The 26601-nt window shown below is 46.6% G+C and overlaps 1 protein-coding gene across 1 annotated transcript in view; it reads right to left on the bottom strand.

The window, feature by feature from the left end:
• The window catches only part of LOC119095242 (uncharacterized), a 232963-nt gene that overhangs the window by 38200 nt on the left and 168162 nt on the right, over positions 1 to 26601 (bottom strand). The window contains exons 5-6 of the mRNA XM_037218109.1: positions 14541 to 14698; positions 4156 to 4245 (exon numbers count right to left, since the gene is read on the bottom strand). Coding sequence (XP_037074004.1) covers positions 4156 to 4245; positions 14541 to 14698 — 248 coding nt within the window. The remainder of the gene's footprint in view (positions 1 to 4155; positions 4246 to 14540; positions 14699 to 26601) is intronic.

Genomic DNA, 26601 nt, shown 5'->3' with positions numbered 1-26601 from the left:
CCCCAAAAAACCCAACCGTCCTAATGTTCTTTACTTCAGCACGGAGTTTGCGGTCATTTTGCAGAAAAAAACTGAGCCAAAATAATCATGCCTTCCCTTTTCCACAGTGATTTTAAAGAGAAAAATGTTTCGCCACGGTGAACGCCCCTTCTTATTCAACCCGGGCTACCATGAATTAGGACACGAAATGGGCTGGGAAGATTGATTGGAAATACGACTGGAAATAGGGGCGAGAATTGGCGCAGCGAGGTGCATTATTGCATCAGATGTTGTCATAGTGGTCAGGTCTCTAGAACAGCCCGGGCACGCCGAGCGTCAGATAGAAGGCGAGACTTTGGGAAAGTCCAATAGAAGCGCACGCAGAGACAAAATTACAACGCGTCGAACGCGCAGCACGCATGGCGACGGACACTGAGCGGCTTGATGCACACAAGATAGCGACCAGACGCTGATATGTGCTAGCTGTTAATAAAATCGCGAGTATGGAACCTCTGACACACCTGAATGATAACTGTTTGCCATGCGTTCATCATGTACATTTAATAACGGGTTGATAACTTATCCATGGAGTGCATGCTCTCAAGCAGCGAGCAGCTTCCCTCGCATTTTGTGAGCCGTAGCAATGAAGTTCCGCTATGGGTTAGTTTGGTGTGATAACATCAGCTCAGTGAAAAATGGGTTTATTAATCACGCACCAACTGAAGCCATGACAGGATCAATTTGTGATCTGATCACCAGGCAAACTCGTGAAGAGACAGGTCTATATTCTACCAGTATGGATCAAGTTCTTTCGAGTAATTATCAATGTAACTGAAGCAAGGAAAATTATGGGAGATAAAGAGAGGGAGAAACAAAAAGCTGAAGGGAACGTCGGTAAAACACAAAAGCATGCACTGAACGATGTGTTGCTATGCATCGCGTCGCCAGCCTGCGCCATGCTATTCATTTACCACAGCACACAACCGATGCAAATGTGGCGCACGTCTAGGCACTTAGATATATTTGCGAGGCATCATCAGCTTTAACGATGATGATGTTGTTCTTGGATAACCAGGCCATTTATCAACTTCAGAGCAAAGTCTGCTCCATTGCTGAGCCGTCTCTCCATTCAAGATGAAACGAATTCCTGGTGGCATGCAAGTGAAATATGACTGCTCCCACGTTCGTCACAAAATCCAGTGGTCTTTGATAAATGGATACAGCCAGCCCTTTGCATGCATCAGAAATTGAGCTCGAAGTACTGGGCACGTTATTTTGGTTTGTTCCCAGCCATATGTCTGTGAAAGCTGTGTTGACATTCCTGGGAAATAAAAACGACGCTTAGAAGAATGATTTATTATACCATGAAATGAAAGTGTTACCAACTTTTTATATCATGAAGCACTAATCTCCACGTCTCATTGTGTGTGCGCGCTACGTCATTAAACAATTTATGTTTTAAATGGGAAACCGTAGTTATATTTGTTTTGGTTCATGAATGGTGGGCTGAGGGGATGCGCAGCGATTTTTTAACAGAAGAACACGAAAATATGACAATCGCTGCCATAAGAAGCTTACTAATTGACGGTAATGACATGAGGGATTGTACTTCTATATGCATTCTTGCTGTTAACGTTAGGTTTCCCCGTTGGAAGCATTGGTGCCACGCAGTTTTTGGTCAACATTGGTAAAATATCTGCCACAAAGCCGCCACCCTATGGTTTTCCCTGCAACATTTGAGTGATAAAGTTCATGGTTTTCTTAGCATTCCTATGACAAGCACAACTTCGGGTCAGATCATCTCCCAAATTCCCATTTCGGGGACACCACATCACCGGGGTGCGGCTTTGCGCTCTGTTGGAATGGCGGCCGTGACGACCCATTTTGCCATCCGCGAGAACGACACGGATGTGGATCGTGCATATATTCCCAAAATCGATCCTCAGGGCGCGACGTTACCCTTTCCACTCCGAAAGATGACGAGCCGTGGCAGCGTCGGCCCAACCAGTGAGAATATCGCCCTTCAAATGTGATGTGGAAAGGATCGAGCTTTTGAACGGGCCCAGCCTACCGCATTTCGACGTTTTTGATTTCCTGACTTCGGTGTTCGGAACGAACGACGAACTGTGGTGTTTCATAGTGTATTTATGCCATGAAGTTGTTGAATTTCGCACTTGTCATTTGCATCGTCCATCTTAAAGACCGTCGACCAGGTCCAAGGTCGTTCTATGCCTTAGCGCAAAGTGAGTGCGAATGCGAGATCCAATGATGAAGGATTGAAAGCGATAAGTTCTGTGTTCATTGCATTTGCGTCCAAATATGCTCCATACATGCTCCTTCCAGCCCATCGCTTTGTCATTTTCAGGCGTATGAATTGGTTCCTACCGAACAGCATCAACGAAAAAGAGCGAATAAACGAAATTAGGGGCGCGATCCATGGCTTTCCGGCCGCCATTTTCCAAATATATGACGTAAAGCATCCTTTGCGAGCTTGAACTGCGGTGCTTGTATTCTTTACAAGCCGTGAGAAGGCATAAATGTCTGATTATGACAACTCTCGACGGTTTTTGCACTCCATAAGACTGTCTTCGTCAGTCATTTGTTGCCGTGGTCCTGCCTTCCTTGGAGCGAATGCAGACGGGCACACCAGCACAACATGAAATGTTGTGCACGTTGTGCACACCGGCACAATATGAAATGTTGTGCACGTTGTGCACACCAGCACAACATGAAATGTTGTGCACGTTGTGCACACCAGCACAACATGAAATGTTGTGCACGTTGTGCACACCAGCACAACATGAAATGTTGTGCACGTTGTGCACACCAGCACAACGTGAAATGTTGTGCACGTTGTGCACACCAGCACAACATGAAATGCGCAGACACCATCCTTGTTTTGGTCTGCTACGCATTTATGACAAACATTACTGGACATTTCTTGTGAACTTGACGACTGTTTCTGAAATATTGAGAGCTTCAGTAGCAGTATGACATCATGCGCCGCCCAGGAAGCGGCGGCGAAATCCATGGTATAGCCCGGCCCGCTGGCAACGAGCGATCGGTGCCATCCTCACTCGAGCCGTGCATGCCGCCGCCGGCAGCGCGAGGTCACGCGAGTGCTATTCGAGCGGCTATCACCTCTGACACGAGCACGCACGGCGCCCGGCGCCGCCTTTGATGTCGATGCCGACCCTCCCCAATCGCTGATTGGTCGACTGAGGGTGGCCGGGGCTGGACGAAACGGAGCTCTGAGCGAGTTGTACAAGTTCAATAGTTCTTGATGTCAGCACGCCACCTGGCGTGAATTGAAGGGCACACCGGCTGGCAACGTAATAGATGAGTTTTATCTCAAGTTGGCTGCATGCTTTAGCCGGTATTGGATTAGGAGAATTGAAATGATTAAGTTTGCAAGGAAATCAGGATGAATCCGTAAAAGTTTGAGCCATTGTTGTGGTCTTCGGTTTAGGCGGTGTTGGCATTTCGTAATGCTTCTGCGCATGCCCAGACGACAGACCTGCAGTCCAACGCAGTAAAGCTTGCACACCGCTCGCAGCACAGTCACTCTAGTGGCCCCAGTCGCTGTAGGACCCCTAGTTACTGCAGGGCCAGAGCAACAACGGCCTGGCGGTAGCACCCGTCCCCCTGGCACACTAGCCTTGAGACGTTGCCTGTAGAAAAGACACACTCACGCTGCACTGGGCTCACGTCTGCCAATTCAACACTGCTTTACACTGACACTGCTTTAGCACTGACACTGACACTGCTTTGACACTGATACTGCTTCTGACACCAAGCTTGCCTCTGGATCTGAATTTGAGTCTGACACTGATACTGCTTCTGACACCAAGCTTGCCTCTGGATCTGAATTTGAGTCTGACACTGACACTTATTTTGAGTCTGATACTGATATTCATTTTAAGTCTGACACTGACACTGATTTTGAGTCTGACACTGACGCTGATTTTGAATCTGACACTGACGCTGATTTTGAGTCTAACACCGACGCTGATTTTGAGTCTGACACTGACGCTAATTTTGAGTCTGACACTGACGCTGATTTTGAGTCTGACCCTGACGCTGATTTTGAGTCTGACACTGACGCTGATTTTGAGTCTGACAGTGACGCTGATTTTGAATCTGACGCCGCCGCCGACTCCTCACGTTGACACTGACCTGGTGGTAGAGGGTCATCCGGCTGTCATGGGCGTACGTCTGCTGACCGGCGCTCAGAATGGCCAGGTCCCGATGTCGGATCCACGACACCTGCAAACAACGGCGAGAACGTGACCAGCGTGATTCACACACTCACCCGAGTTTATAATAGGTGCACATGTATAACGCTCGTGACATGCTCTTTTCCGAGTGTGACGGTCGCCCAGCGGTTAGGATTCACCTCATGGTGGCCCGAAACGCTGCGCAGGTTGAGAAGCGCGATGGTCCAGTTTGCATTCCACGTTCCAGTTGCACAGCGAGAGTCTCGTGGCGGGTAGTCGTGCCCACTGAAGGTCCCGCACATCCCCGGGTCGCCTCGCAGTGGGCCACGTGTCGGCCAAGCGCTTGCAGCGCTTGGGAGACATCTCTGACCCGAGATGATGGCGGTAGACTCTCCAGCGCTTCCAGCACTTGGGGAGATATCCCCGACCCGAGGCGATGGCGACACACCTTCCAGCGCTTCCAGCACTTGGGGAGACATCCCCAACCCGAGGCGATGGCGCCAGACCTTCCAGCGTTTCCAGCACTTGGGGAGATTTCTCCGACCCGAGGCAATGGCGACAGATCTTCCAGAACAGCTGTTTGGCTGGTGTATGCACGTATACGTGGGAATAATGCTTGATGGATGTGTTCGGGTTGATTGGGTCAAGTTGGCAGGTGTGAGCTTTGTCAATGAGCTTAAACTTTTGGGGTAAAGTGGAAACGGACGCTGCAGTTATGCAAATATATAACTCCAATATTCAGATATCTTTTAAATACATGAACACAACATGTCATTGAAACAAAAACGAAAGGATGTGAACACGAGCAGTTCTCAAATAGTGCCGATCGTGGAACGCGTTGTGAACATTGATGGATCCACAGCGCGATATATTCTCGGGCTGCCCATGCAATCCCGAGCTGTATGCATTCTTCATGGAGTTCCAACACCGAATATTAGCAAGTTTGTCACGTCAAGCTCGATTTAATAGCTGTCTGGCCGAAACCCATTTTGCAGATGATGAAGACTGACACCTCAGCACGCAGCTGCAGCTGAATAACAGGCTAAACGATACATCATAGATACCAGTGATATACTGATAGCGATACCTGGCCACGCGTTGCCGGAGAGCGAGCCGCGGAGATGAAAGCCTTGTGGTTCATTGATGTGTGGCGAATTAGAACTAAAAGTGAACAGACACATACAGCAAAACGCAGCAGGTGTTTGATATTGAGCAAGCATGGATACATCTATATATATATATATATATATATATATATATATATATATATATATAACATACATAAATATGGTCATGTTAAAATTGTTTTGTCCATGTTAATGCTTTTATTTATGTTGTTATATTATCTGCATGTATTTGTTATAATGCATTGTAGAAAAGTGGACGAAGAATCTGTGTTCCAAGCAACGTGCCTGTCCTTCGCCGGCCCTATCGCGATATCTGCGATGAAAGTCGCCACTCTGAGAGTCGCTGTATGCATGACCAATAATCCGTGCCATCGCTTTATTTTGATAAGGCTTGTCTCGCTTTAATACCCAACAGACGCCGCAGTGTGCCACCACGCACAGAATATACCCATCGCTGGTTTATTTTCCGCGGGCCCACGTCGCCATCAGTGTGTGTGTTAGCTCCCGCTTCATTTCCGGGCCACGATCTGATAAACAAATCTGACCATTCTGACCGTCGGGAGCGGCTTCAACGGCGTTCCAAAACTCCCGCTTCAGCATTGATTCGGTGTGGCCCTCAGCTCTGGCAACTAACTCAGCTCTGGCAACTAACTCCTCCGCAATGCAATCGACTTGATTGCGCTTGGTCTGAGGCTGCGTTTGGTTAGCTTGGTGTGTGTGTGTGCGTGCGTGCGTGCGTGCGTGCGTGCGTGCGTGCGTGCGTGCGTGCGTGCGTGCGCGCGCGCGCGCGCGCGCGTGTGTGTGTGTGTGTGTGTGTGTGTGTGTGTGTGTGTGTGTGTGTGTGTGTGTGTGTGTGTGTGTGTGTGTGTGTGTGTGTGTGTGTGTGTGTGTGTGTGCCTGTGAGGAGGGCGAGAGGTCTATGGAACGCTGCTTCGGGGAGGGTCATTTGTAGCTTAACCTCGCGACCTATTCGTGCAGGGAGGATAACATCGCGTGTTCTAGAGAGCTTAGTTTAGCAGGGCCTTACATATGGACGCAGCCGTGCGTGTGTTAATCAAGTGCAGCCTACGCCGGTGGCTATCCAGAAGCACTGGCTTTGCCCAAATCCTGAGCCCTCCGTTTGCCTCGGAGCTTCGGTCTGAGCTTCTGCCGTGTTACAAAACAACGTTAGGACAGGGTGTGCCCGCTTGTCACATAGATAAACGCTGAAATATTAGCACTATTTTTTAACTCGTAAGCACCTATTCAGTATGTTTATTTGTGACGCTATGACTCATTTAACCGAGACTGAAGGGCTTCAACTAACAAAATCCGAGAATTTTGCCATCAGAATAGACCTGCCGGAATTTCGGAATTCCCACCCGCCTGTGATTGAGATAACTGCAGCCGTAGCACACGGAGAGCGTCACGATAAATCCGCAATCCGCATTCTTGCACGGCCTTCGCCGCGAGCCTTCTAAAATGCATGGGCCGTCGAGCTGCAATATTCAGGTCGTGCAGGGCGGACGTTCTCCGGTCGGCTCTCTTTGATGTCGGCCGCAGCCGACGGTGAATATCCGGCGGAAACCCGCGCGGAAATTCAGACCGGAACCGCTGTCAAACAGACGGCAGCCAGTCGCCGCCCGGCATACAATAGCCGGCCACCGGCGACGGGTGCGACCGACTTTGGACTGCGTGGGCGTCGCATTAGCAGAGGCGGGCGCGGCTCGCGCACGGCGAGCCGAAGCGCGGGGCAGAGCCATGTGCCGCGACGCGAGGGGATTGCTGTTGGGGAGCGCTGGCGCTGCCGCGGCTGCTTGGCATCGCGTGTAAGGGCAGCTGCGGACGCCAGGCTGGCTGGGGACTCTGTCTGCTCTGCGGCGTCGGCATCGGCCGCGTCAGCCTGTTTCAGAGACCCAGGTCAGGTGGCCAGTTGTTACTGTCACCCGCCGTGGGTCCAACGGTGAGCATCATTAGCCCCAGCAGACGGCAGCCATCCCTCGCGTGCTGAGTCGGCTGAGCAGAACAGACCTCACTGAAGCCGGGATCTTAGGCTGCTACACGAGAAGGTAGAGAACTTTTGGTTGTTGCAGATTCAGAAGATTAAGATAGCGGTCCGCTTCGCTGTTACCGTGCGCACCAGCAGGCTTTAAGCATGCATATCACCCTCGCCAGCGTTGCAGCCTTCATTAATATAACCTGGTGTAAGCTGCACACAGGATTAGCGGCATCAGGCGTCGAGCGTCATCTCGGACGGGTCTCAGCAGCAGAGATGTGAAGAAACTGCGACCAATATCGTCCACAGAAGTGGTGTCTAAGCCGGCAGTTGGAGCTGAAAATGTTGACAGGCTACTTCGCCACGCGATATGAGGATGCAACTGAACGAGCGTCTACTGGCACACATATTCACAAATTGGGACGAACGAAATGACGGACCAAGATATGTCACAGGTCCAATTGGCAAAACCAGGCACCAAACTGGGCGGCAAGGCTTGAGTTCGCATATGTTGCAATTCTCGCTAATTCGCAGCGCCGAGGTTACGCTACAGGCTACTGTGAGCAGTTCAAGCACAGCGTGACACAAAAGTCAAAGTCCCCAGCTCCGTATGCTTCCAGGTAATCCTCGTACGAAGAAGCCCGGTTCTATATCCCATCGTCGCCGACCGACTTCAGTAGATGATCAACACATTTTTGAGCAACGCAGTGCTTGTTTCTAATCGTGGACCATCCGCGCAACCAATAACTTTACGTTGGGGCATGCCTGGAGCGGCGCCAGAAGCGGCGTGTGGAACAACATATATCAAAAAAAGGAGCGCCTCGAAGTCTGTAATTTGTCTTGAGGTATATATCACAACCAAATATTTTAATTATCAAATATATCAAAACTTACACACTCGCAAGCCATCCACGCTTAGCTCAGCAAGGCATTACCAATCGCAATACTCTAATTAATAAAAACAAAATATTGCATGGTCGCTGATACATGCGGCCTCACCAGGCCAACCTGACTCTAGCCAATGCCGAATTAAATGTACGGTGACCCGGGCAAATGCATGACGTTGATTTTCTGACAAGACACATCCTGACAAATAGTGAGCTTACCCAGACAACAAAAACCCTGAGCTTATAGATGTTTGCAATGCCACTGCCCTTCACTGATGTCCAGCCTCGAAAGACGTTACCAGCATCCGACGAATGGGAAATCAGGTACTGTGGTGGCACTCAAGGTCGAACTGATGGGGCTTCGCTCAGGGACAAACCCCATTCTAAGACTAGCAAGCATCGCAAAACCTAATTCAGCAGTCGCGTGTCTCTCCCTTCGATGGTGGGCCAGCTGCTGGGCTGTCGTCGCTGTTGTGACGGACCTGCATCCGTCGGTGTGGCTCGCCAGCGACGGCGAAATTACAGGGCGATCTCGTCGTCTCTTTGTCAGCTAAATTTCTCCTTCTCTTCCTGGTGTATATATATATATATATATATATATGTGTATATATAAATGTTTATATACCCACATTTATGTTTATGCACATACACATATGAACATATATATATATATATATATATATATATATATATATATGCAATTTCTGACTTCTTTTCCGTTTCAGATATCATGACCTTTAGGAAAACATCCTTGGTCAGACATATTTGGCCCGCACCCCAGAAGTGCGCTCCAATATTTCACGTGTCGTTTTCCGCCCGCTGTGTCGATGCGATTTGTGGTCCTGGGTATACGACTAGACACTGCCAAAAATGTTCCATTTTTTTAAGAGTTTCTTTAAAAGGAAGCTTTGTTTTGTTTTGTGGTCAAAACGAGGAACTCCTGATGTTAACTTCCAGGGATTTCAGAGCAAAATTGGAAACTCAATTCCACATTGGCTAAGGAAATAAGGATGCGGCTGCCTCAAACATATACCAGGTGATGGCCCTAGCTCGGTTTACATAGAAAAGGCGCGGTTGTCAGATGGGAACAAAAAAGTTCCAGTAATGAAAATATACAAGATGCCGACAAAGAGCTGCTCGCAAACTATCACATCAGAAATTTTTGATGGTATGAGGTGATCTGGGCTGGAAATCACAGATTTTAACTCGCTGAAATACCTGTGGAAACTTGAAATATATTGCCTTACCATTGAAGGGCCCTTTAAAAGGAACATTTTTGTTCCAAAAAACTAGCAACTTAGCCGTCTTCGCCGGGCGGCCAAGGTGCCAAACATCAGCTGATTGCGCTTATACTCTCGGGCAATGTTGTCCGGCCGACCTTGGTGCGGCCTTGCACTGGCTAAATCACACTAATTTTCATGCGCTGTTTTTTCCCGTCCGCTGCGTCACTTTGCGAATCATCAGCAAGGGCGTCCCGTTTTACGTTTTCGGCTGGCCTTATCACTGGTGGAGACTTCGAGGACAGAGAAAGAAGTCGGTTTCCATGGTTCAAAGGAGTATTCCGGTGGTATTCCCACACGAATCCAAAGTCAAGAGATGCCTGGAGTCCTGGGTGCGCACTAGCCATCCACTAGCACAGCGTCTGATAATGGGAGCCAAACGAGGTATCTCTGAACCTGGCTTACGTTGTGTTAAACGAAATTCAAGCCAAATGAAGTCAACTCTTTACGTAACTTTTGCTTGGGAAAAATATGCCGCTGTTTTCTTGAAATTAGTGACGTTGGTTGTGACTATGCATCCAACACTGGGGATTTCAATTTACCATGTAGATGCAGTGAAGTAGAAATACCTGTGTAAGCCGTTGCAAACAAATTAGCACACTTGATGGTGATGATATTCTGAGCAACCAATTTGTTTGTGATACCAATATAGATATAAATAAACTAATAAGTACATTACTATACGCGAGTTGATTTATGGCTTGCCGAAAGCAACGAAGCATTTAATTCGCGCAATCGAACAAACACATAACAAAGTGATGAATTGTATTCGCGCTTGCGTATAATTAAACAATATTAATGAAAACACACTACCTAAGTACAGAGCATATACAAAATATATATGTATATGTATATATGTATATATATATATATATATATATATATATATATATATATATATATATATATATATATATCTCTGTATATTTCTTGTACCATTTACCTGTTTTGTGTATACGTTTCAGGATTTATAACGTTTCATTATCGCTCATGTACATGTTTCATCATCATGAAATACATTCTTCCAAGATTCGTCATTTTATGCCCGGTGTATTTGACGCCGTTGCTTGGCTCACAGTTACTCAGACTTATGGAGTATGGATCTGATCTTGAGAACTCAGAACGCAGCGCTTATGTGACTTCACAGATTTCATGGTATTTCTGGGCGGATTGCGTCACCTCGGTGGGAGTGCGACACTGAGCACGTGGTCATAACATTTATAATTATGTGTTTTATACGTGCGAAACTGTCGTGTCGTCTGACGTGACTAGTGATCTTTGCCGTTACGGACGATAGAGTATCGCCAGATACCTTCGCAGTCTAGGACATTTCCGTGTTCAGGTCCGCCAAACGTCATGCTAGCAGGTGACTCCCGCAGATAGAAAATCCACGTGATAATAACACATCATCGATGTCCGTCAGTCTTGCAATGGTTGTCGTGGTGTGCGTAAAGAGTGCCGATTACGCGAAATGAAATGCATGACAGGTATGGCATCCAGCCTCCTCGCAATGACTGCGTTTCCATTTAAAACGAACATCGCTGACCTCCGATCAGTAGGTTTTCCAGGGCACCCGATATGTCATTACCGTACTGATCTATCAATTGCACTTGTTAGAGTCTCCATTGTTGTCATTCAGTTGATCTTCGGCACAGCTTCACAATCGCAGTTTGGGAAGGCGGGTGAAAGTGCAGGTCAGTGAGCTACTTGTTCCGTGAGAATGAGCCTCGAATCTCGAGCATAGAAGTCAACAGCACGATTCATCCCAACCATGCGCCAAAACAGCTGCGCTGCCAAGCTATGCACTTTCGCAAACATGGATTACCGCCCAAAGTTCCGGTACGACAAGGCAGCGTCCCGGTATATGCATGCACATGACAGTGTTCGGCTAGCGACGCCTCTCGGAGGCGCAGGCGCCATGAGCGGGCTGGGGGCGTGGCGGTGAATGTGGCAGGGGCGGTGAGCCGAGCCGGGCACGCAGCACAGACGGCCGCGGCACGCGGAGCGCTCCGCTGATCAGTCATTCCCCTCCACAGGATATCGACGGTACGCTCACTATCTGCTGTCGCGTGTCGACCGTCAGCTCTCACGGCTGTTCGGTCGATGTCGCCAGGTAACTGCGAGGCTGAGCCGATGGTCGCTGTCTCTAATCAAACGCTTGTGAACGCCTCCCCCCGCTCCTCCACGATGTTGTGGGGCATTACGCACGCGCACACGATGGCTTGAATAGACTCGTAGTTTGTTTCTGATCGTTCTAAGAGCCGGCGTTACCTTCCCTTGGACCAGCCAAAATAGTGCTTAACAGGTAAGTGGTTATGACTGAGCCTGCTGCTGAAATGTATTTTCTAAGTCGGGGCGCAAGTGAAGCCTTTAAACAACCACGGCAGGAGGGGGTGCGTCGGATCGCCGGCTAGCATCCAGCTCGCCAGCACGCATGGTGCACTGGGGGGGGGGGGGGGGGGATACCAACGAAAGATTATACCTGTGACGTAAATAATGCACCTGCACATTAAACACTTGATATCAGTTACCTGCGCATTTGTCTGGAAGATAACAGCTGTGCGAATATGACACATGCGTTGCGTTGTGCACAACTGGTTTGTTGCGCTGTACAAAATTACACACTGTCTGACTACTTGCAGCAAACAGTGCTAAAATTGCCCTCTTTCATCCTTCCTCATTTCAGTTTGCTTCCTGTTCAATTCTTTACGCAAGCAGTCGTTTTTGAAATTTGACAACAATGGTCCGACATCTTACCCCTAATTTAGGTTCATAGTACCAGGCTCACATAACCTTACAGCAAAAGGTCATCAGCCCTTGGCAGGGTACTGATCGGTATTAATTTGTCTGACAACTTAATACCAAGGCTGCTAAGCACACAATCAGAGAACGGGTATCGCTATGGATTCGTTATGGCATACCAGGTAGTAAAACAATTACGGAGGTGTATACCCTCTCACAGACTAAATACGGTAGATCTTGACAAAATCGTGCATTAACAGGGACAGAGCATGACTAGCTTCATGACAGTTTTTTTAGATTTGGGGAAATAAAGTTCTGAAGTGTGACAGGTCATGCATCTTGGAATGATCCATGGTGCATGGAAACCTAACAGGTCTAAATGAAATGATAAACAGGTTATAATTTACCTTCTGCCAGTGAAGGCAACCATGGAGCTTTTGAAGCGTCACAACACAGCCCTGGACCATCAGAACATGATCCTGATATAGATGGATAAATATCATATACAATTCATAAAAACACTATACAAGCCCATGCAATGCCGCACAAACCAGCCCCCAAATCAGCAAAATATTTCATTTCATCACAATTTACAATGGATATGATGAAATCATCTACAGCTGGACATCTTAAAAAATAAATGAAGACTGTGAAATTCTCAAACAAAGTGTGGAATGTGCCCTGTCCAAGATTTTGAAACTGCAGGCCAAAACTCGAGTTACATTTAAGAAAATGCTCTCACACATGGTTGGTTTTGCAAGACATGCTTTAAACCAGATAGAAAATGCTGTTTTATGTGAATGGCCGCTCTGAAGTGTGCAACTCAAGAAAACGCCGCCCAAGATGCCCAGTGAAACTCCTATGTAATATATCTAGACAAACATGTAAGCTACCTTTTGACTAATTCTAACAAACAAGGCGAACTTTTAAGATTTTTCGCATTAAATATCATCTTTCGTCCATTTGACACCAATATTAAGCACACACACCCCTGCCATCCAGAGAACAACATGTATCGCATGGTGCATAATATCCACTTCATGTCGTTTCAGGCTATGCCATGCCCTTTGCCATGTTGGAATGTTCTTGAAGGTGTAAGTACTCATTATACATAACAGAAAATTCCCTGCTGGTTATTCCAGGTGCTTATCATCCCAACATTCACCTTTTTTACTAGCTCACCTTCTTTTCTAGCTCATTCACCTTCACCTCGCTAGCTCCAAATTTCCTGGAGCGTCGGATTTGCTTATCGAAGCCGAGTTAAACTCCATCCTCTACATAAGATCCTAGCTAAAAGGGGTAATTGGACTGATCGGCATCCCCGATTTGCGCGACCTCGGCCGAAATTACCTCATATGGTGATGCTGTGTTCCTCTATATTTTTTTGACGCAAGAGCGCCATACTTGTCATCAGATGGGGCAGGGAAAATCTTTAGTAGGAAACTTTTGGTTCCAATTCTGGCATCGTTTCAAATTCCCTGCGCAAACACGGCTCCTGTCAGCTTACCCTACCGTTCTGGCTTTGACGTTTGCACGGGCGACACGCGGGCAATTAGTGTCAGCTATGATGAGCTGACTGCAATTAATCCCCCTCCCCGCCTGACAGCGTGGTCCAGCCAGGCTGCAGCGTCTCTGCCGATCAGCAAAGGAGTTAACGGCATGCCAGAGGTTCTCAAACAAAACGCATGAGCCGTTTGCATGAGAGTTTGCAGCATGAGGTACTTTCAGCATTTCGAAATGTAATGAGACATCACGTGAAACAGCCATAGATTTTAGATTTTGTGCGATTGTTCTGCAATGCAACGGGTTGCTAGCGCAACCAATACAGCAATCTTTCGTTGAGGCGTGTGCTATCTTAGAAATACCTGGATGGATACCTGGATACCTGCGTCACGGAACTCAACAGCAACCACTACACGTCATTAGCAATACTTACACAACTCAGTCATTACATTTGTGTCTTGGTCAGTGGAAGCAATACAAGACTGCCGCCGTCATAAGTTCCGATTCTGGCGTTGCTGGCGACGCCACTGGCAGCTATTCAGGTAACCTTCCGACCCACTCAGACCGATCTGTCAGCCAATACAGCGCGGCTCGTTCTTGAGTGTGGCCACGTCTTCCGCGCCGTCTGGAGCATCATCGATTCCCAGGTACGCCTCGGCGCGCGTTCGGACACGCGGTTCGTGCCTTAATCCACGAAGTCATAAATTGCCTACCGCTTTTGAAAGGTTCTTGCTCGTCTTCCGAACCTACTCTGCTGCCCGTAATATGATTATGCAGGCCTCTGGCCTTAAATTCCGTAAAGGATAAATATTTTGCGTCGCAGCACTCACCGTTCTATTGCCGATGTTCCGGACGCGACAGGTGAGGTACGCCGCCTTGCCAGCCATCGCAGTGATGTTGCTCGGCGTCGAGGGGTCGAAGCTCGGCTGGAGGCCGGCTGACCCCAGCGCGCTGCCCTCGCGCTGCCCGGTCCTCGCCTGCCGCCTCCCTGAAACATTCAACGTTACGTGAAATCAGGGGTTCGCTTCGGCGTGCCGACGTGACCGACGTGACGCGGTCCGCAGTGACGTCAGTGGCACATAGATGCGAAACAGGAGACGTGCACACACTCGGACAGGCATTTGACATTGATTTCCAGGGTGCACTGATTGGCACTGATTGGGTACTGTGTTCACTCGTGGACTTCCGAAAATTTTATTGGAAAAGGTTGTAGCGGATCTCTTGACTTTGTGAAGTCTGAGTAGACGAACACCAATCTAATCAACAAATCGCCCGTAGATATCTCGCCCAAAATTTTGGCTCCCCTATTCATTTCTACATTACCGTAGTTTTTGCGCGCCGTGTTGGTGTTAAGTACTCGCATGCGTAGAGGGGGGGGGGGGTCAATTTGGTCTCCCAAGGTTTTTTCCAGCATGATTTCCGAAAGACGCGGCGTGGCCGCGACAAACTCTACGTAGCTGTGGGAAACCAAGTAGCGGGCCTTTTGGTATAAAAACTTAGATTTACCTTTTAAGATCGCTGGCCAACGTCGAGTGAACGTCAGGTCATGGCTGTCAGCGAAGGCAATTTCTGGGGAATCTTTCAATCTGATGCAATAACTGAGTGTTAAACGAAGCCATGCATCTCTGCGAGTTTCTTAAGCAACATAACAATTGACTGTATAATTGGAACAAATTCATCTGAGAAAGGGTAGAGTATGAAGGTCAGTTCGAGATAAAACTAACTCACTTTTTAATTCGATGGATCGTTTTATGGCGTAGTTTCTGGTGCTCATACCGAATTTGTCAGTAACGAGGACCGCAACACACATATCCATGGACTCTGTAGGTCAGAATGCGTCACTGACCTTAAATAACCCAGATCAATATTTTGTTTTAGGAACACACCGACTAGCGTGATCCCTGACGCCTATTCAAATAGCAAAATAAAAGAGCGATCTCGTAGGGTTTAGTCACCATGACCCTCTGAAAATAGAAAAGGTCACTGACCTTAACCTAAAACCAGTTATCGTTTGCTTAGAACAGGAATCTAGGCTCAAGGCGGTAACATGAGGAGATCTGGTGGCATTTTCGATGCCAATCTGGAGTTTTACCTTAGTTGACTTTATTTGACCCAAATTATGGCCTAGGAACCTCAGGTTTTGACACAAATAAGCTTCTCTGTAGACCACCTCATCCTGTGAGTTTGGTATATCTAGCTCTCAAATATTTAAGCTCGCATAGGGACAAACTGGCAGCGTCCAGGCGAAGGGTATTCAACCGGCCACCCGGGCGCGTGTTAAGATGGATATAACTGGATATAACTGCTGAGTATTAACACAACGAAGCTTTAACCAAAAAGCGCCCGATCTAATGTCTGCCCGCATTTACATCATGTCAGTGTTTTGTGTCAACACGGAACTGAAATTTCACGATACGGTGGTGCTGCATGGTGGGATACGTGTGCCAAATAATGACGTCATGTGTAGGGCCGTTTTTCCTAGCTACTCCTGTCTTGATGAGAGAAAACTGCCTGACCGCTCTGTAATGTGTTTTGCGAGCAATATCGCAAAGCTGCGAAGCTGCCAGACATACCTCGGTCATGAAAGCGCAAGTGCCTGAGTAAAAAGCACGCTTCCACTGACGTTACATTCAGGCTAGAAAAATATCCTTTAGTAGATCGACGGACGTGAGCGTATTTTGCCCCAGGCTATGGCGCAAATTGGCTTCACGTTTGATGCATTCGGAAATGTTGCTGCAAATTGCCTTCCACAGCTCCCGCGCGGCGCCTCTGTGGTTTCTGAGCCAGCGGTCGCGGCTGCCGCCTGAAGAGGTTGAAGCAGGTGTGCCAACACTCCGTCGATTCCCCGACACATGGCAAACATGGCGTGAGCAACCAATCAACCATCAACGTATGTCCGACATAAAAATGTCATCATGGAAGAGAGCGCCGGGCTGGGCTAAAAGCATACGTGGTTTCTTGCCATAGGGCACCTGACGAAAGAAACCATCTGAAAAGGCAAAATGGAGAGGGAAAACGTATACAACACACACAAAGACGTACAACAACATGAACGAAATCACCTCAGTGGTCGTCGCACTCTCTCCACTCTCGCCAATCCTCGGCACTCGTCAGCCCGATCCCCGCACAGTCCCGCAGCTAACCAACACAATTATCGAAGAGCAGACGCGCACAAAACGGATCTCTCGAAGTCCTTCGAATGAAACAAACCGCTAGGTGAATTTAATGAATTTTTCGACGGGAAGTGCAAGAACTCGCCCTTTCCTGTCATAAGGGCTTCTGCGTGACAATGGTCAGGTGACGTACTTACAAGAGTTGTAAGTGTGTTGGGGAACATTGGGGAGTAAATTGCCAGATGCTCAAGCCATTCAGTTTGTTGATGTGCATTAACATCGGTCAGATATTACGTGCCTGATATTTTCCAGGTATTGACTTGCAAAAACAGACTAGACTTTCTTCATTGAAACTGGATGTCTAACAAATGATGGCTCGATCCTTAAATCCTCAAGCGCAAACGAGCGTAATGCATATTTTCTAATTTTTATCCGATGCTGTTTGACAGGAGGTGATTTTGCTGTGCAGAAATGACGCGTAACCGCATATACAAAGCCATCGTCGGAGGGTAGGTTTCCTAAGAGGTTTCCAGAGGTTCGGCTAGTTCGCTCCAGTCCCTAATTGTGCGGGAGATGATTTTTTTTTTTTAAATAGCGGTGCACTAATTCATTGTGAGTGGCGAGGGTTCGCAAATTCGCGTGCGAAAAACTCATCAAAGCCGTCTTTTGTCGATTGCTCGTCATAATGACGAATCATGTTTTTGATTACGTATGCTACCATATCTGTCATAGCTGCCATAACATCGACTATCTGGTCGTATTAACTATGAAAGAAAGTAAGTCGACGTGCGGGTTTTTGTACCTCTCCTTTTTATATTTAAATATATATATATATATATGTGTGTGTGTATGTGTGTGTGTGTGTGTGTGTGTGTGTGTGTGTGTGTGTGTGTATGTGTGTGTGTGTGTGTGTGTGTGTGTGTGTGTGTGTGTGTGTGTGTGTGTGTGTGTGTGTGTGTGTGTGTGTGTGTGTGTGTGTGTGTGTGGTGTGTGTGTGTGTGTGTGTGTGTGTGTGTGTGTGTGTGTGTGTGTGTGTGTGTGTGTGTGTGTGTGTCTGTGTGTGTGTGTCTGTGTGTGTAATTCAGTGTGCAGTTGGTGGGTTGGTGTCAAAAACACCGCTCCGGCGGTAGTCTCACCAGCTGGTCTTGAGTTTTCTGTCTTAAAATGTCCACTGCTGTAAGGTGTTCATCGTAAATAACGTCAGGATCATGCAAATGGGAAGAATGCATGCTACAGAAGTTGAGCTGCGCTATAGGTGCATATTTGAACTCAGTGCAGATAAAACAAGTATGTCAGGTGTGCCGTTGCACAGTCGTCTCCTTGAAACAAAGCGGCTATACTCGGCCGCAAAACGAAAAGAAAGCGGCCATACTCGGTTGCAAAGCGGAGGCAAAGCGGCCATACTCAGCCGCAAAGCGAAAGCAAAGCGGCCAACTCCGCATTGATGGCGCGGCATTTTGAGAGCTGGCTCCCGCACACAGGCAGACATTTCTACCTATAACGAGCTGGTTTAGACGCCGCAAATGCAGGAGTCGGGATGGTGTTTCCAGCCGTTAGTGACGACGATTGATCCCAGTCTGAGGAGGGCTCTCCAGTGTCGCAGCTGCAGCATAAGCAAAAAAAGACAGGTGGAGTCCTCGCGGGCACTAATGGCGCCTCCGGTCGTCCCGGTGACCAGTGCGACGCATCGGTGGCAAAATCCGCTGGTGAGGTAAACCTGCCAGGAGCTGAGGCTGCCAGGAGCTCCTGATATGGCAGGAGCACGCTATCTCCGCCAGCAAGAATCGGCATGCGAGGGCTGATGGGACTTACCCAGTGGAGTGTCCAGATCTCCCCCAGGGAGACGAATCAGACCAAACGCGATTCCAGCAACCGAGGGGTCTCGATAGCTACAACGTTTCCAATATTCGTTGATTTGATGCAGCTGCAGTCCAGAATTTTGGAGCAATGCTGTTTGATATCTCCTGCCTAACGCATAGCTTCGAGAATAATTGACGAAATCTTGGCCGGCGTAGCGTAACCGTGACCGGAGCGAGACGAATAAGGAAGGCACTATCTGCCAAGATGAAGCTGAGATTGGCAGCAACTAGCAGTGTTGACCTGTAGATGTCATCGCGATGTCGTGCCGCTCGATGTTCTGCCCTATTACAAACGAGCCTGGTAACATCCATACTATCATGGGACTTCTCATCATTACGTATTTCTTAAACGCATTTGATTGCCGATAGTTGGGCATTGAACCTCATGAAACACACTTCGCTGCACAAAGCATCGATAAGACAGTATTCTTCCTTAATCTCCTCCTTATTCTTCGAAGGAAAGCCAGGAGATCTAAGACATAAATACGTTGATGTTTCAGCAGCATGCCTTTATCGAAACCAATAGCAGAAGTGAAATTTATTAAAAAGTACTGGCTTGGATAAAGGCATGCTGCCGAAATGTCAGCGCATCTATATCTCCAGTCTCCCGGTTTTCTCCTTGGAAGAAGGTTATTGCTACTGTCTTATCTATGCGAGTAAAATTCATCGCAAATGCAGTTAACAACTCACGCACAGAGCATCGCATAAAAACCTGTCCCGAGCCACAGGCGCTGCCGCCAACTGCAGTGTGCCGGTCTTGCTCTTCGTCACCAAAGGGCCGCTCATCCGGTGGCTGCCCTGGTTCAGCTGTTCCCCGGAGCGTGTGGTGTGCACGGCTCCAGGGCTGAGACCAACTTGAGACCATTGATCTGGCAGGTGCGCTGTCCCGGAAAGCACTTCGGCGCGTAGACGGTGGTGCGCATATATGTATATATATATATATATATATATATATATATATATATATATATATATATATATATATATATATATATATATATATATATATATACTCACACACACACACACGCATATATATATATTATATATATATATATATATATATATATATATATCGCCTTCTTTGATTCATCACTTAACATTTTCATAGACTCCTAATTTTTCCATCGGTGCTGTTTTATGCGAGCGGTTGTCCGCTTGGTTGTATGCCATTCTAAGTCGCCGAAAAGATTCGTTGATTCCCTGTGCAGTTTTTTGTGTGAATACAAGTGAGGTTTTTGAAGGGGCGGCCACCGTCTCCGTAAAACACATATACCCTGCGAGTTGATGCAGCTATCTTCTCTGCGGTTTTGATCCAGGTTGTCGACCATCGCCACCAATACGACCTTGCCTCACTGATCAGATCAGTAACTGCCACGGTTTTAGTCTGCAGAATTGGCCAAGCTTTCTCGGCGACGCCATCAAATCGCAAAATATTGCGGCTAGACAGTATGACACTCTTGTGCAAACGAGACGAGCTAGGTGAAAATAGAAGTAACAGCAAACATTTCTGGCCGTGCAAATGATGTCGGAATATAAACTCAGTCAAGCATCGCTGTAAACCGATGCGACCGTGTCTGACCAGCGCAATGGAAAGTCTGCCTTTCAGGAGAGACAAGCAGGCAAAGGCTCAGTGATGTACAGTTCACGCGAGACGTCCAAATTGCACTACTTAAAAATTGGCTTGTCCGTGGGTCCAGCTCCACCAGACGGTTTAAGGAGCAAAGTCGATGGTTTGTTCGCAATCTTCGGCACTGGGGGACGTGATCCTAGTTTTGTATAACGTGTATATTTCTCATGACAGTCTGTCGTCGCAAAGAACTGCGCTGCACGCTCGGGGTATTTTTGTCGACCGATCTATCTTGCTTTAGGCGCCAAGGCACGACTATTCATGACTTGTTTAGGAAAATGTAATATTTCCTGCTTGCCGGTCGGTTACTGGCGCCGCGTGCTTCAGGTAGTCATGAAATTGCTAAAACAATCTGTGTTGCGAATTAACAGCTCTTCCGTTTAGTTAACGACTTTCGTTATATCAGGATACATGGGCTAAGCGACGCTGTACTGCTAAATAACGAGTACATAGAGGGTACTCCGCAGCTGATGGGCTTCCTCTCTTATATCAGCAAACTTTTGGACCGCGGATTCCTACATACCGGCAGCATGCCGACAGTACACCGCGCTGATCTGCTCCGGTCTTCCGTCCTGATCTGCTCCGGCTACCGAAATCAGACGTCAGTCCACGACGGCGTTCACCGACGAGCGGATTTGAGGCTCGCGCTACCGTGACCGGCCGCTCTCATTGACCTACGCTATTGCAAATACGATTGCCAGTTCCTTGCTCTGCAAAAAAGGGGTGCTATCGTGTCACCGGGGCACAGGAAAATCTGCAGACTTCAGGACACTATTTCGAGGCGTGGCATGATTTATGCAGTGTCCTAGAATTGCCGACTTCTGGTGTAAAGCAGCGCCCTATGAGGATACATTTTCCACTCCTTTTCCCCATATTTTGTGTGAATTTTTCACTCCTGCCTGATATTGTCTAATTGCACATGCCAAACCCATATTTCCCTTTCTAAGGTTTTCAGATGTCATCCAAAACCGAGCTCACTTGAAACCACCAACCATAAACAAGGCTCCACAGAGCCTGGACGCCTATGGCTATGTCCAGCCTCACCTATATCTGAATCATGTCTATGTATGTACAGAGCAAGGGCGTCAGGCACCTTCAAGCCCAAGGCCCCCAGCAACTCCAGCCACTTGCACGCGTCAAGTTTGGTTTGTTTGCAAATGCATCACAATCGGCAGCAGTGTGCCAAATGCAAGGTTTTCACGCATCCCAATGTTTTTTTGTCTCACCACCACACCACGAAAGCAGACCCTGGTGCAAACACCAGCAAGGCCTGGTAGAGAGTTTTGTTCCACGTATTTATTTTGCCCGAAGAAACCTGACCATCAAATTGCATCACTCCCGAAATGCAGTAGTGAAAAATTCAAGAAATGTCTTCTAAATAACATTTACGAGATTAATATTACCATTGAGCATTTCCTTTAACAGATTTTAAGTCAAGTCATCTGATGACAAAAATTTCCCTAAAAAGTATCAATCTTTATATTTATTTAACTAATTTTGTTTTCTTAATATCATACGAGTATGATACCACTTAAATCTTTCTTCCTTTTCAGTTGCCTTTAGAGGTACTATCTGTTGCTTAAAATGTTGACCAATTTCTCTGCAAGATGCTCCCACTATAAACTTGCACGTATTCTACACATTAATTGGATTAATTCGCCAGCCGCCTAAACGTGTTTGATATGCACCCAATAGTGAACAATTCACAGGGAATGAAGAAGACAATTTGAATCACGGAACTTATTTTTACCACCATGTTTGCCTCGTTAAACCGTCGGTTAGCCATTTTTTGGTTCATAGCGGTGCTCGATAATGATAAATCTAAGCCTTTCGAGTGTCTAACTCACCAGGCTACCTGACAACGCTATCCTTATGCTGCCATAGAGAGCTTTGGGACAGACCTGACGCAGCTAATACATAAGTGTTTGTTGGCAAAATTCTGCCCTCCAGAAATGTTCATCGTACACACCTCTTACATGTTTCGCATTTTAATCTCCTATGTTGTTGGACGTGATTGATATTTATATTTGGGGGGTGAGTGGGATGACTCTGTCTACCAGCAGACTGTGCAAACTGTGGTACTGACTTTTTGTTTTGGTGAAACAGGAAGAAGTGTGCCCTGAAAAAGCCAGTAAGTCTCCTGCGGACAAGGTAATTGCTTACCTTACCTGCTTTCAACGCACGATTTGCAACCAGAGTTAGCCATTTTCTGTTTTAACCCATCGAGTTTTGTCATAAGACAAATTATGATGTCACAAGGCATGTAATGGTCTTATTTTATTCCATATTCTTGATTATTTGCCCCAAATTTCTTGAACTGATCCCTCATGGCTGCTTTAACCAGATGTTTTACATGGTTGTCATGGATTGCTTACTGGCAAATGACTGTACTGTATATATGCACTATTTTTTAACACTGGGATACTCTAAGCCGCATAGCAATTAAGATATGAGGTAAATATCAGCATTAAACAAATAGCGAGACCATCTCACTTAAAATGTGAGACAACATCTCAAAATATGTCATCAAATATGAATTGACAAGCCTAAATAGATGCCTTTGTCGCAGCTGAAAATACAAGCAACAATGCTGGCATAGTCATCTAAAAGTTATGCTACTTTTGGAGAGGAGAGATTGTTTTGTGGAGTATACCCATATTGCCCTCGACAGAGTTTAACCATGGCAATCAGAATAAGTCGTTCAAAGTGATTTAAAGGGTTTTCATTTGTGTGTCGTTAACTTTGTCTGATGTCAACAAGCATACACAAATGAGCTGAATACAAATGCAAGTTGAAACCAGCCAAAAAATTGGCTTTATCATGTTTTTATCATAAGTGCTGCTGTCAAGACATGGGTGAGTGGAGATGATGTTCAACATACGAGCTACTCTATGTTAGGTTAAGTTGGTTAAGTGCATGGCAAGTGACAATAGGAATTATGCAGTAATCAGTAACTCACAACTGCTGCTGTGATACCAACAGGTCAGACAGGATGAAATGAAGTAGGGCCTTTTTAGGTTAGGCATAGTTAGGTTACTTTCATGGAAATAAGCATTGGTATTTTGTAAGAAACAGTGACAAATTGTTTGCTTTCCCTGCCCCATCATAACAGAAGCCAGAGGTATGTGTATTTTATCTGACTTGGTAATGGGCTGATACGTAGGAGTCCATGGTTGTTTTTTTAGTGCGTTATGCTTGTTGAATTTTCTGCTGTTATTTTGTTGTTGAATTCCTTTGCTTCGTTTTGTGTTAAAAATGCTGTGGAAGGGAAGTGCAAGGTGCAGCATCAAATTATTGGTATTACTGAATTTTGAATGCTTAGTACACTGTCATGAAGTTGCTATGCTTTAATATATTCTGTTTCAGTTTAATGGCCTACAATGTTAAAAACAAAACAGTTTTGTCAGGTTTATGATACTACGTCCATGCCAACTTGAAATAGATGTCTTTATTTACTGAAGCATCAGTCACTATCTCACAAGTTTCATCTTTTGTAAATTTGATTTTTCACTCCCAGACGGTCTTTTTGTGATGGAATTTTTCGCTCCCACCCTAGTTCAAAGGCGATTCTATCTCAGTGGATTTATGTTCCCTATTGGCATCTTGCGTGTTTTTCAAAGTAAGCAAAAAGGTATGTATTTAGCTCAAACTAAAAAGGAGAATAACAGCCGCAGGAAAGTTACGCCCCATCTAGCAGCCTGTGCACAATCTATTTAAATGCTTCCGCTGCCCGGAAAAATGAGAAAGCCTGGATTTTGCAAAGTCCTTGACTAACCAAAGAGTTTACGTATTTCCTGGTGAGTTTGCATATTCATTGGGTGGTTGGGGTATCTAAAAATAATTAAAGAGGCTTGCAAACTCCATTGGAGAGGCTTTAATCTCACATGCTTCTTGACTGGCCAAATGGAATGGAATGTAATACTAGAATGGTACACTCTAGCCTTTTGGTTTCAGTCGCAGAGTTGAACAAATAAATTAACCGAAACAATGTATAGATATTCTTCATGGCTCACATGTGAATGCATTTGATGAAAGCCTTCAAAAGTGCAACTGTATTCTACTCGAGGCAGCTGCATGCTACTTCAGCATAGTCACAGTTACCAGATGATTTCCGCGCACAACATGCTTCCGAGTTTTACAAAGTCCCTGGGGAGCCTGCCAAATTCTCCGTTTGTCTATTCCCTGACTACCCAAGGAGTTTGTAAACTCTCACATTTTTGCAAGCTTCTGTGACGCATACAGCACAAATGGTAGACAATTTACTTTTTTGTTCCTAAAAACTGCATGAGATTGTGATCAGTGACTGCAAAATCGCCAGCTTTTGGCACGCTCGGAGGCAACTATGTGTTAACTAAGTTGATAACCTTTTCTAAATGGTGTAGATATTTTATTCCTTGCTCGTGAACCACTCTAACAGTACCGTTTTCAAGAAGGCGAAATGGGTCACCACGATAAGATTTCCAAACCATCGACGTTTCGCGAACTCTGTTGCCACGCAGCCAGACTGCGCATCCGCCCTAACTCCGAGCAACTGACAAACTTACACACGTCCGTGTGGCCGACTCTGAATGGCCAGCGGCAATACCGTCCCGCGTGACCCGTGGCATGACGTCACGCGTGAGCGGTGACAGGACTGGATGCGGCGAACGTCCGGCGGTTGTTGATCGGCCAGGACTTTGGAGATCTTGCCAGAGTGGGAGCGCATGACGTAAAGCACTCAGCAGTCCTAGACAAAGCTCTGGAGCCACAGTTTGGGTATCCACAAGCAACGATCTTCCTAGATCGGCAGGGCTTTCGAGCGCTACTAGCAGGGACGTCCACCATGGTGGATCCCTAGAGGAGCTGTATCGCGCATTAAAGGAATTTTCGGTAGGCTAAGTCTTTCAAGTCAGTGAGCTTCTCCCGACACAAGCGGCAGCTTACACGAAACATGCGGCCTCTTACCGAAGCCAGTTCACAACCTCGTCGCCAGCACACGAATCCATCTGTCTCAAAGTGCACTACGGTTTTAAACGCTGCGTATTAGACTGCTCACGTGTGTCGCAAGATGCTGAGACAATCCAGCAATTTCACGACCAGTAAAAGGTCGGGACGTTGATACTACATGTTGTTCAGTATATTACGTGACTTGGCTTGAACATCTGTGGAAAGCGATAAACTGACGGGCATTGGAAAAAACGCTCTGTCATCTCTGAACTGCGACATCTGCACTGATATGGTATATTTTGTAGCGTATTTCTGTCAGCTGCTGAAAACTCTCCGAATGGAAACTACGTAATTTGGAAGCATTTTGTGACATAACTTTCTCGTGCAACAAAAGGTCAATGTTCCTGCATGTACCATTCACAAGCTCACGCGTCAACGTCGCAAAGCACAGACCGTTACTAAACTGTTGTGCCGTATGACTGGGACGTTCTGTTGTAATATTTTTTTTTATTTTCGCAGATTTGTCACGAAATAGCTCGAAAGTGACGGTTATGCCACCGATTATATCCAGCAAATCACAAGCATTTTCACTCCTGCTGTCTTCGATGCCAATATGTGAGCGCGTCCGGCGCTGGGACCCCAGTCGTTGATTCCGGTGCACGCCGATTGTTATCGCACTCGATCAGGAGCATCTGCTGCGCTTGACAGCAGATGTGGCAGCAATATGGCAACATCGATTTGGCTTATCGGGAAGTCAGTTGTGGCAGACGCTAAATGAGAACTGTGATATGCACGTCGCTCCAGTCCACCACCGGCGCCACCGTCTATGATTAGGATAAAACAGGGGGATTAGGAGGGGAAAAGAGGATCCATTCTTTCCGTGCAGTGCCATAGACGCTATGCTTATTACGAGCACGCTTTCACCCCGCTTCTTCTGGTGGTGATCCCCTGCCCCTCCCCCCATGCCAAAGTGAACGAGTACAGAGGTTTTAGCTGTGTATGTCGCCTGGAACGAGGAAACAACAGCAAGTATATCGGAGGTCTTGATGCGGCACATGTCTAAGATTTTGCCGGAGCTTTTCTATGCTCAGAGGAACATAAGCATTGTTTTTTGAATAGCAGCATTTTAAAAATATTCGCTACGAAACATAAACATAGATATGTACATATGACTATATATGTATCCATCTATATATATATATATATATATATATATATATATATATATATATATATATACATATATATATATATAGATATATCTCTCTCTCCCCTCTCTCTCTCCTCTCGCTCTCCCTCTCCTCTCTCTCTCTCTCTCCTCTGCTCTCTCTCTCTCTCTCTCTCTCTCTCTCTCTCTCTCTCT

Source organism: Pollicipes pollicipes, unplaced genomic scaffold (assembly GCF_011947565.3).
Source record: "Pollicipes pollicipes isolate AB1234 unplaced genomic scaffold, Ppol_2.1 Scaffold_4219;HRSCAF=4965_pilon_pilon_pilon, whole genome shotgun sequence".
Classification (NCBI taxonomy): Eukaryota; Metazoa; Arthropoda; class Thecostraca; order Pollicipedomorpha; family Pollicipedidae; genus Pollicipes; species Pollicipes pollicipes.
This window is presented reverse-complemented; position numbering and strand designations above follow the sequence as displayed.